This window comes from Chaetura pelagica, unplaced genomic scaffold, assembly GCF_000747805.2.
Source record: "Chaetura pelagica isolate M959 unplaced genomic scaffold, ChaPel_1.0 scaffold506, whole genome shotgun sequence".
NCBI classification, from domain to species: Eukaryota; Metazoa; Chordata; class Aves; order Apodiformes; family Apodidae; genus Chaetura; species Chaetura pelagica.
The window spans coordinates 93,707-105,735 of record NW_009953578.1 but is presented as its reverse complement, the minus strand read 5'-3'; the positions used below and the strand labels follow the sequence as shown (position 1 = coordinate 105,735).

General features: G+C 46.1%; 1 protein-coding gene across 1 annotated transcript in view; it reads right to left on the bottom strand.

Annotated features, from left to right (window-relative positions):
* The window catches only part of REXO1 (REX1, RNA exonuclease 1 homolog (S. cerevisiae)), a 36,403-nt gene that overhangs the window by 20,920 nt on the left and 3,454 nt on the right, over positions 1-12,029 (bottom strand). Inside the window, exons 2-3 of the mRNA XM_009999718.1 lie at positions 5,732-7,524; positions 2,318-2,419 (exon numbers count right to left, since the gene is read on the bottom strand). Coding sequence (XP_009998020.1) covers positions 2,318-2,419; positions 5,732-7,524 — 1,895 coding nt within the window. The remainder of the gene's footprint in view (positions 1-2,317; positions 2,420-5,731; positions 7,525-12,029) is intronic.

Genomic DNA, 12,029 nt, shown 5'->3' with positions numbered 1-12,029 from the left:
CCCTTCTCTGGACTCTCTCCAACAGGTCTGTATCTTTCTTGTGCTGAAGGCACCAGATCTGCACACAGTATTCCAGGTGAGGTCTCACCAGAGACCAGAGGGCCAGAATCCCCTCCCTGGCCCTGCTGGCCACACTTCTGTTGATGCAGCCCAGGCCACAACTGGCCTCTGGGCTCCAGCACTCACTGGTGGCTCATGTTGAGCTTCTCATCTCCTCCCACCCCCAAGTCCCTTTCCTTGGGGACTGCTCTTCAGCTATTCCAGCCATTCACTCCAGCTATCACCATGCTCAACCCCCTTCTGGACTCTGCCAATCCTCTCAGCTCTACAATCTTGCACTAGGAAATGAGCTCCCTGCTGCCTGTTCCTTTAGTTTATTGCCATGATAAAGTGATCAACTATTCCCCATTCCCCTTTGCTACACAGAGCTGAGCTTTCCAGCTCCTTTTCCCATGCTGAAAAAAAAAGTGCCATCTCCCCAGCAGCCCTGTTTCAAGTCTCTAGTTCCTGTAACCACTCCAAAGTCTCACATATCTGTATTTATAAGATTAGAGCATTACATAAACTGAGCTCTGCAATTGAAACAGGCTCTGCCCTTGCCTGTTTCTGGAGGCATTTCACTGCTTCAGCCCTTCCCGGCACAAACAAGTTACACGTGTTTTCTTTGATGTTCAAATTTAGGCTGCAGGAAAGGAGCCAGAAATTATGTCAGCAAAGAGAGAAGTCTTCTTGCAGCAGAAGTACAAGGGAAGATGCAGTGGTAAAATTTCCCTGCACTACTTAATAAGCTTGGAAATCTGAGAAACAGGCTTTTCCTCCCAAAATGTCTTCAGAGGAGGGTACGCTCGCACAGCCCATGTCTAACACAGCATTTCTGAGACTGCAAATTTGGGACAAGCTGCAACCTCCTGCATTCCAGGCCTCTGATGCTTCTGGATAATTACAGACCTTCAAGCAGGACAGGACACCCATTTTCTGCCTCACCTTCAATTCCTTTGGCCCACCATTTCCCCTAACAACTCAACTACAACTCAGCTCCCTCCCTTTTCTGCTTGCTCAGTCCTCGAGCTATAAATCACAAGCAAGACTGAGCAAATAATCGACTTGAGGGGACTCAGGAAAACCCAAGCCTCAGCTCTCTGAGTTGAAAAATAAAGCAGCACTTCAGATCTTACAGCACCTTGTGAACAGACCTGGAGGCAGCAGCAGCCCCGAGCCGAGCGCTGCAGGGAACGCACGTCCCGGTGCTCACAGCAGCTGCTGCTGCTGAGCACACCAGATCAGTTCTGTTTGCCCAAGCAGGGGCTGTGCTGGGGCTCACATCTTTGGAAAGCATTTTGGGATCAGCTGTCACATTAAAAAAACGTATTTAAAGATTTGTCCATGTCTAAAAGGCACCTGTTCACAATAAATATTTGAGTTAATGAATTTCCAACCCATTTGCTTCAGTCTCTTATCTCTTCACTTTGGAAGAAAGGGCCCTTATCAAAACACATGAACTGGCTGAAGATATGTAGTTAAATAAAACACATTGTATTGACCTCAGGGCTTCAGATTATTAAAAGCAAAGAAAGCTTTTCTAGGCAGAGAGGAAAGGAAGAACAATTAATTTGGACTACCCAGCTCAAATCAGTGCGTAAGTCTCCACTCTTATCCTGCTGGAACATAAAACTGACTAATCTGTGCTCAGCACCTGGAGGGAAACACATTAAACCCTCAGAGAAAACATGAATTAAAATCCCAGTGAGAAAGAAATTAAAAAATCAGAATGTCTCCCTTGTCTTTTTTTGTTTTCTATTCTTCTCTCTATTTAAACTATTTTCACAATGGGGAAAGAACAGGATCAAACAAGGCATCGTTGGTATCTTGGCTGATCCAGCACAAAGTAACAGTTTTAAACACCTTACAAAATTCCTACAGCTTTTAGGTCCACTAGACAAAGAAAATTACCATCAGGCTCAGACTGACCTTGTGTCCAGCTAATTTTTATCTAAGTGATTGAATGAAGCTGTAGTGTAGAAAAACCAACACCTTGAGCTACTGCAGGGAGCTACAAGGTGCAGGATCCATTTACTCCTCCACGGCTCAGCCTTGGTTTTATGAACATTTTGCAGGGTTTTGCTGCCATTTTGAAGAGATGCCTCATCAGGTGCTTCAGAAATCAGAAAGGGGAGAAAAGAAATCTGACAGAGATGGATTCCAGCCCAAACAACTTGTATGCCTGAACTTGGGACTGCATCGTTTTCCAGTGTCGTAGCAGGACAGAAAATCCTCACTTTAGACAATCTAAACTTTTGCTCCTAAAAGCTGCACTTACATTTCCTTGTTTGACAAGATGAGAGATCCTTCTTTTTTGGCCAGGAAACAAGGTAGTTAAATTATCTTCTGTCTTTTCATCATTTCCTTCCTCTTTAGATACCTGGAAAACATAAGATCAAGCTTCCAAAACTGAACAGACTTGAAGATCCCTCTCAATGAGGAGACCTGAACAGTCTCTTGTAGGGTTAACAGAAAGTCCTTGCAGGTGGCAGGTAAGAACAATGTTCAAGCAGCTGCTGAACTGCTAAAACAAACCTTCTTTTAAACCCAAGAGCCACCAGTGAAGCCAAGGAAGAGCAGCATTACAGCTCCCACCCAAGCAGTTGCTCCACGAGCCTGTGCGCTGGGCAGCACTGGCAGGATTCAGAACAGCACCCACCCACCCCGAGACACTGAGCACCCTTCTCCTGCCAGCCACTCCCAACCTCTCCTTTCATGGCATCCTTAAAATCCAGGGGGTTTGGGGTTTTTTTGGTAAGAACTTGGGAGCTGAGTCACTTCTGCCCCTGTGGAACACCCTGCCAGAGCAGGTCCTGAAAACCTGCTCGACACCAAATCCCAGTGTGTGTGTCCCACACACATTCTGGGACATGATTCTCTGCAGTTTTATCCACAGCCACATCTGCAGGAAGGCTGGGGTGACAAAGCCCCAGGTGACACTATTGTATGGCCAGGAGGAAGCACCAGCACCTCTTCAGCTAAAGCCACCTCTGAGCCAACATCTCAGACTTGCTCCCAGTGCCAGGGGGGCAGAAATCACTTCAAAACCTTCTCTGCATTTGACTGGACTGTTCGTTTCTAGAAAACACACTTCAAAAGTTGATTTTGCAGAACTCCAGCTGCTCTCCAGTCAATCTTGCTTTCAGTTTTCCAACACAGCCCCTGGCAAAGCTCTGAGCAGAGACCAGCTTGACAATCTCTTAGAAATTCAGCAGCAGAGATGAAGGCTGGATTTGGAGATGAGCTCAGGGGGAGTGTGTGTCCCTCCCCACCAGGACACTCTGGATCAGCACTTCCCACTGAATCACTTTGCTCTCTAGGAACTCAGCAAGTCTATTAATTCACTTCCATCCCTAATAACCTCCCCCACAAAGCCTTCCCTCCCTGCACAGCCCATACATACCTTCCCTCCAGACATGGCAATGTGGACTCCAACTCCAAAATTATTCCACAAACCTCCAAAAAAACCTCTCCATGACCCATCCCACCCACCAGAGAGGCAGAGGGGAAGCAGGAAGGTACTTACAAACACCCACCTCACCAGGAAGGCCCCCTCCACTGCAAAGCTTGTTCCTCCCTTTCCAAAACAGGGGGAAATTAGATTTTAGTGGAGGGCTAGAAAGTAAAAGCACGTGGAAAGGAAACACCCAGGGATGCTGACAACCACTCCACTCTGGAGTTAACTGTTTGCAGTCACTGGCAGCCCCTGGTTCAGCACTTTCTGAATTCAGCCCATCTGAATCATCCCCTGTTTGGAAAGCTCTCCATGGATTAATTTTCCCCACTGAGGGCTCTTCAGACTATTTTCACTCAAATCAAGCAATGTAAAGGAACAAAACAAAACAAAACAAATGAAGAGCTCGTTCCTAGCTGGGAATTACACTAAAGAAAAAAAACAAAACAAACAACAAACCAAAACTGAATTTTAAACCAGCAAAATCAAGTTATGCTTAACAGTTCAACAGACAATCATTGCACTCCACTGCTTTATGTAGTTTCTTCTACTAAGGCATTTTACACAAGTCTAAAAAAGGTCTTTACTTGTCAGCAACACCAACTTCTCTCTGAACAGATCAGGGACATTATTGCAACAGAGGGTTCAGCAAAAAGCTTTAATAGTCCAGCTATTCTTTTCAGCAGATGAGCTCTCCTCCCCACGCTGCAGATCCCAGCTCACTTTGTCCTCCACACACAGACAGTCGTGAATGGAAGAATGTTGTTCATGGCCACTTTACTCACCCAACTGACAACAGCCTGAAAACCAGCACCAATTTCTGAGGCCATTTTTAGGATAAAAGCCAACAAACAACCATAGCAGGAGAACTTGGCTTTCCACTGTGCAGTTGCAGGGTTCCTGCTGCACTCACCCTGCCCCTCTGTTGGATTCATAATCATGGAATCATAGAATCATAGAATGGTTAGGTTGGAATGGACCTTAAAGATCATCAGGATCCTATCTATCTATCTATATATTAACATAATAATGCAACATAATATTATAGTAATTCAAGAGGGAGTCTTGCTGTGCTTGAAGGGGCTGGAACTGGAACGCACTGGAAGCCCTGAGAGAGTCCCAGTTCCTCCATTATCTTTTGGACACAGGATGGCTGAAGCTACTCAGTAGTTCCTTGGATAAACATGTTCGTGTCCCCAGGCACACAAAGGGCACCCAATTTTGTCACTCCCAGGTAACACAGGTGACTCAGTGACCCCCACACCTCCACACCGCAGTCAGATGTGCCAGGTGTCAGGTTTGGGGGATTTTCTCCATGTTGCAAAATTTAGCACTTTTTCCTTTTTTAAAGCTCTTTCCAAACCAATTTCCTGAACATGTGCTTATCCCAACCAGAACTCCCAGGCCTGCTGGGCAGGACAGCAGGTCAAACCATCCTGCCCAAGTACCAGGCTCGAGGGCTCTGCTCTCACTACCCCGTTGAACATGGACATCAGTAGATGAAGGATGAATCTTGTCTGCTCCTCCTTCCCTGACCCTGCAGGATCACTGGCAGCACCTGCTTCCCAACCTGTTCCACTTCATAGAATCCTGACAGAATGGTTTGGGTGGGAAGGGACCTTCGAGATTATCTAGATCCAACTTTACCAACCGTGAACCCAACTCTACCAAGTTCAATGGTTAAACCATCTCCTCCAGCATCACATCCACACATCTCTTAAACACCTCCAGGGATGGTGATTCAACCACCTCCCTGGCAGCCTGGGCCAGGACCTGACAACCCTTTCCATGTTCCCAAGATCCAATCTCAACCTCCCCTGGCACAACCTGAGGCCATTTCCTCTGGTCCCATCCCTTGTTCCTGGGGAGCAGAGCCCAAACCCCCAGCTCCAACCTCCTCTCAGGCAGCTGCAGAGCCAGCAGGTCTCCCCTCAGCTCCTTGTCTCCAGGCTGAACCCCCAGCTCCCTCAGCTGCTCCTGCTCACACTTGTGCTCCAGCCCCTTCTGCAGCCCCACTGCCCTTCTCTGAACACACTCCAGCCCCTCCATGTCCTTCCTGTGCTGAGGGGCCCAGAACTGACTCCAGGATTCCAGGTGTGGCCTCACCAATGCCCAGCCCAGGGGGACAATCCCTCTCTTGCCCTCTTCAGATACTTGACATAAGCAACACCACTAAACTGAACCAGAATCCTTTCACATTTGGATGTGGGAGAACCAAGCAACCCCCAGCACCATTACCTGTTTCCCCAGCCTTCCCTTGTCTTCAGTTTTCACATCCGTAGACTCATTAAAAATCCTGAGACACTCTTCCATTGGATCTGACTCCAAGTCCAACTCTTTCTCCAGAATGGAATAATCAATGTCATCAGATGTTGTGGAGGAAGACGACGATGACTTGGACAATTTAGAGCGTTTCACTTTCTTTGTCCCTTCGTTTTCACTCTCAGAGTCTGACCCACAGTCACCCCCATCCGAGTCCGAGCTCACGTCGGGTAAGGTGGAGGGCAAAGGGCAACCTTTGTCATCATCATCCCCACTCTCATCACCAAACAGATCAACATGACTCAAACTCCTCTGCTTCCGACCCTTCTTTGGATTTCCCTTCTCTGTAGAACTGTTTTCTTTCTTTCTCTCCAGCGCTGGAGTCTTGGTCCCTTTCTCTTTGTTTTTATGACCAGAGGTTTCCTTACCATTCTTCAAATCAGCTGCTTTCAGCTTGGAGTCCTTCTTGCTGCTCCCCAGCTTCTCTGGGGAGCTTTTGCTGACACCCTCACTCTTGCTCTTCCCTGAACTACTGCTGGCAGACTTGGATTTTTCTTTCTTAAGCCCATCAACTTTCTCTGACTTTTGTTTTTCAGATTTCTTTACATTCCCATCCATTTTTACTTTGACACTTTTCTCTTTAGAGTTTTTCTCTTCATTCTTGGATTTCAATTTTTCTTCTTTCTTCACCATTTTGTCTTTTTCTGTACTTTTACTTTTTTCCTTCTTACCAACCTCACTGACACCGGGTGTTTTACTAACATCTGATTTCTTCCTTTTTGCTTTGTCTTTTGACTCTTTATTTTTATTTTCAATTTCCTGCTCATTTTTATCAGAACACAATTTTGCTGCTTTTGCATTCTTGTCTGAGAAGTTTTTGCCAAGATTCTTCTGTGAACTTGGAAGGTCCTCCATGCCATATAGAGCTGCTGATCCTTTGCTATCCTGGGAAGCAAAGTCATCCAGCTTGGTGCTCTGCTCTTTGTTGGAGAACCCATCACTGGATTCACTTTCAGAACCAGCTTTTGACTGTGAACTCACAGAAGTTGGCTTGTATTCTGCATCAGCCTCATCTTCAGAGGAAGAAAACCTGGCACACACTTCATAGTCATCAGCTACTTCACAGAGCTTCTTTCGTGATGGAGAGTAAGAGCCCTCATAACTGGGCACCCTGCCCCTTTTAGCCCCCTTGGGCTCCTTTGTTGTGGCTTTGCTCAAAAGCCTGGCTGAGTAATTTGAAAGTGGGTCATATTCCAAGTCTGTAGAAGGCTTTGAGTCATCAATCACATATTTATTATTAGTGACAGTGCCACCATATTTTTTATTCTGTACTACAGCCTTGGGAACGTATTCCAGGGAACTTCCTTTAGATTTGTAAGCATCCAAAGTGTATTTACTTGACTGGCTAGCAGCAGCTAGAGGAGTAGGGTTGTAGTCTGAGTTATTATTAAAGTTGTAGCTACCTGGACTATATTCTAAGGACATAAATGAATCATTTTGTGTCCCAGCAGCTGACACGGGCACATTCGAAAGGAGCGCGGAGGCCTCTGCAGCGCTGAGCTCCTTGGTGGTTTCCAGAAGCTCCTCATACTTTTTCTGCTCTCTCTCAACTTCGTTTTTGACTGCCTCAATGGCCTTGTTGACCAGCTCCAACTCCAAAATACCAGGTGTCACACCTGTAATGTCAGCCAGAGCACCATCCTCCTCCTCTTCCTCCTCCTCCAGCGAGGGCCTCGGGAGGTCTGGGTTGTAGGGATCATAACCTCGCTCTGCAACAGAGAGTGAAAAAGTTATTCAGGTAGGATTTTCTTTGGAGTAAAATGTCAAAAAAAGGTCTTTTTAAGGTCTGTTCTCATCAACACCCAATACTGAAAGACAGTACAAAAAGCCTTGTCACCACAGAGCAGATGTTTGGTACCAAAAGCCACCAGTGATGCTCTCTGGCCTGCAGCAGACATGTGGCTAGACTAGATTTTATCAACTACTCTCAGGTCTTAAGAACTAATGATCTATTAACAAAGTGCATTTATTACTCATGGAAAAGCTCTATAAATTAAGCATTCTTCAGGGCACTAAAGAATAATCACTGTATTAGGACCAAGAGGAGCTGAGTACGTGAAGAATGATCTGCTTCATTCAATGAAGTTAGAAAGGGAGGAAGAGGATTCCCAGATGAAACCCATGGATTAGGTTCTCATTTATTAATTCCAAAGCCTCCTGAAAGTCTTTAATATTCCTCGTGGCAGCTCCAGGAAAACCAGTCTGATTTGGACTGACAAACTGCTGCTATGAAAGAAAAACTACAGCTCCAAAGGCAACACAACCCCACTTGACAGAAGAACCACCAAGAGAGGAGCACCAAACATCCAGGAACTCCAACCTGACGTTCCTCTTTTCATACAAATCAGAGACTCACAGACTGGTTTGGGTTGGAAGAGACCCTAAAGACCATCTAGTTCCAAATCCTTGGACAGGCTGGACGGGACTTGGAGCAACCTGGTCTGGTGGGAGGTGTCCCTGCCCATGTAGGGGGTTGGGACTGGATGATCTTTAAGGTCCCTTCCAACCCAAACCAGTCTGTGGTTCTCTGAAGACACTGCTGTGCCTCCAAGAGTGTCCCCTCTGTATGATATGATGTATATTGAAGGTTCCTTCCAATCCAAACCAGTCTGGGATTCTATATCCAGAGCTTAGTCAGAAAAAGAAACCACAAAGAAATGCAGGGAACAAAGAAAAATCAGGAACAAATCTAGATGCAAACCACACCATCATCAAGGATTGTATAAACAGATGAACAAAATAATGAGGTACAAATATTAGCCCCACAACTGCTGAAGAACAGACAGCCCTGCATACCCACCACCTCATTTCTCACCACACCAGCTCTGTGGTGGTAGAGAAGACCAGTGCAGTGAAGCCTGGAGGAATCAGCTACTACCCTCTAACTTAAGAGGGAGACCTTGACATTCAGTACTAGCATCATTAGGGGAACAGCTGCAAGTCTGGTTGTTTGTGCAGAGATAAGTATTTGGTGGCCTATAAAGAGAGATGAGAAACAAGAGTCTGGACCTAAAGACTTGCAAAAATAGACCAAAACAAACCACCAGAAAAACCAAACCCAAACTACAAAGTAGACATCTTGTCCAACAGTAAAGCAGAAGATTTTCAATCAGGATGCAGGGAGAATAGAAGACAACCTAAACACAGACCTGGGGTCTGATTCCCTGCTGCACATCTCCAGTATAAAACTAATCTGCACATTTTCTTTCAATGGAATGAGCAAATGTAAAAATACAGTCTGACCTCTGAGGATGCCAGCAGGCCTTGAGACGTGGCCATGAAAGAGCTCTTCTGTAGGCAGGTGGGAGGCCTGGTGGATCACCCAGGAGATGCTGATCAGAGCCTGCTTCTCCATGAAAGACCCTTGTGTAAGTGGGCTCCATGGTACCCACCAGGACTGTCACCTTAGGCCAGGATGTACTTGAACATAACGTAGTGGAAAGAGAAGCAGAAAGGGATTTTATCTATGGATGGATGGAGAGATGCATGGATGGAGAGATAGAATCCTTTTATATATACATATATATATATATAATCTACACACACACACATATGTGGAGAGACACACACAAAAGTCCCCAAAGTCAGAGAAACTAACAATGCTGTCTGCAATCAGGCCACCTTTTCAGATGCCTAATTAAACTCCAAAGAAGCCAGGAGATGAAAGGATCTCTGGGCAACTGAGTCCTGTGCCAGGCAGGCACCCAGCTACACCCACTCGCCCTTCTCACCACCTGGGTACAAGATTCCAAGAAGTCATCATCAGGTTTTGCATTTATTCCTCTCCTTTTCAGGATTAACAGGAATACCCACGGGGTAAAGAACTATACAGGGTTTGATGTTCTGGTCCACAAGATGTACTTCCGCTGAAGGAAAATGAAGAAGTGAGAAGCACCAGGCAGTGAAATAACTCTTTTTGGAGGGATGTAAAATGGAAAGTCCTTTGAGAATCATGAGATAATGAGACTTGAGATGACAGCTCCCTGTAGGACCGTGAACCAAACTGCTACCAGGACACTCTTTAAAATGCAAACTATTTTAATAAATGAACGTGCCTCAGACATATGAAATGGTCCTTCTGAGACACAAAAAGGTGATATTCACACCAGCACTGTACAAAATAAGTCATTAATAATTCACATAGGGCCTCAGCAAACAATTTATTTCCCCCAGAACAACTTCAGAGTGTATCAATACAACCAGCACTTAGATCAGGCATTTTGGGGCAGGTAGAGGGAAAACAAGGTTCTTTTTTTTAAAAAAAAAAAAGCAAATCAAACAACTAAGCTGATTGTTTTTTTCCTGGTTAAAGTCATGTTGGCTCTGGGGAACGAGGCCTCTCATTACAGAGCTCTCCAAGCTACCAACTCCACGCTGAACACAGGTCTTTCTAGTTTGTGCAACAGGCAGAGGGAAGTAAACAAAGGGTGACGTTACACGGATAATGGGGAGACAAGGTCACCTGCTGGATGTCCAAACTTACTTTACAGTGAATCATTCTGGAGAAAAAGATGTCTTTTTTTTCCACTCATCCTACCAGAACACATACTTCAGATGCTTTAAAGATACAAAAGCTCAAATGGGTGATGAGGACTGGTGGGTGTAAACGTGCAGGTTGTGAAAAAGGAGCCAAGCTCCTGGATGCACGTGGGACATGGGTGGTAACCACCTTCCTTCCAGAGGTGACAGAGTCATTAAGCAGCTGCTGCTAAACAAAAGGAGTCCAGAGGAGCCCACAAAGATGATCAAAGGGCTGGAGCAGCTCTGCTCTGGAGACAGGCCTCCAGACACACAGCACCTCATATATCAAGGTTCTGCACCTGGGACAGGGCAATCTCAAACACAAATACAGGTTAGGGTGGAGACTGGATAGGAAAAAGCCCTGAGGAGAAGGACTTGGGGTTGATGGTGGATGAGAAGCTCAAGATGAGCTGGCATCATGTGCTGGAAACCAGAAACCAACTGTTTCCTGGGCTGAGTGACCAGCAGGGCCAGGGAGGGGATTGTCCCCCTCTGCTCTGCTCTGGTGAGACCCCACCTGGAGAACTGGGGCCACTTCTGGAGCCCCCAACATAAGGACATGGAGCTCCTGGAGCAAGTCCAGAGGAGACCATGGAGATGATCCTAGGGCTGGAGCAGCTCTGCTCTGGAGACAGGCTGGGAGAGTTGGGGTGTTCAGCCTGGAGAAGAGAAGGCACCAGAGAGACCTTAGAGCAGCTTCCAGGGCCTGAAGGGGCTCCAGGAAAGCTGGGGAGGGACTTGGGACAAGGGCAGGGAGGGAGAGGACAAGGGGGAATGGTTTTAAACTGGAAGAGGGGAGATTTAGGTTAGATACTAGGAAGAAATTGAGTGTGTGGGTGGTGAGACACTGGCCCAGGTTGCCCAGGGAAGCTGTGGCTGCCCCATCCCTGGGGGTGTTGAAGGGCAGGTTGGATGGGGCTTGGAGCAACCTGGGCTGGTGGGAGGTGTCTCAAAGTGAAGAATTTCCTCCTCATGTCTCACCTCAATCTCCCTCTGCCAGTTTCCATCCACCCCCCCTTGTCCTCTCCCTCCCTGCCCTTGTCCCAAGTCCCTCCCCAGCTTTCCTGGAGCCCTTTCAGGCACTGGAAGCTGCTCTAAGGTCTAATGGTCCAAAGGTCCATTTATTAGGAGATGGGGAAGGCAAAAGCTGTGGGGAAACCTCTTTGGAGGAGAGGAGAAGAAAAAAAAAAGAAGGGCAGTTTTCTTTGAACGTCATCAGAGCAGCTTTGTTAGCTGAACAGCTTGTCTGTGTTTGCAGTGGCAGTGCTTAGCAAATGAACAACCTCTGTGATTACAGAAAAATTAGCACCACTGGAAAATTATTTTAAGCTTTTCATTTAATGCCTCATGGGAGGGACGGTGGTTGCTCAAGAACAAAATGTTTCAAAAAGGCTTCAGCAGCAGTTTTGCTGCTTCTCAGAACCAAACAGCACAAAAGACATGGCAGGTGTTGAGGGGCAGATATTTGTGGGTCCCCTGAGTCAATTTCCAACAATTAATTTAACAATAATATCCAACCATTTGGAAATAATTAACACTGAGATTTTAAAATAGTACAAATCAAATAATTATCCAGAATAAATGGGGTAGGAGGGCAGGTAAGAGAAGGAGTTAAGAGAAATGTTTCTTCAACTTTAAAAGTATCATCACAATCATTGAATGGTTCAGGTTGGAAGGGACCTTAAAGATCATC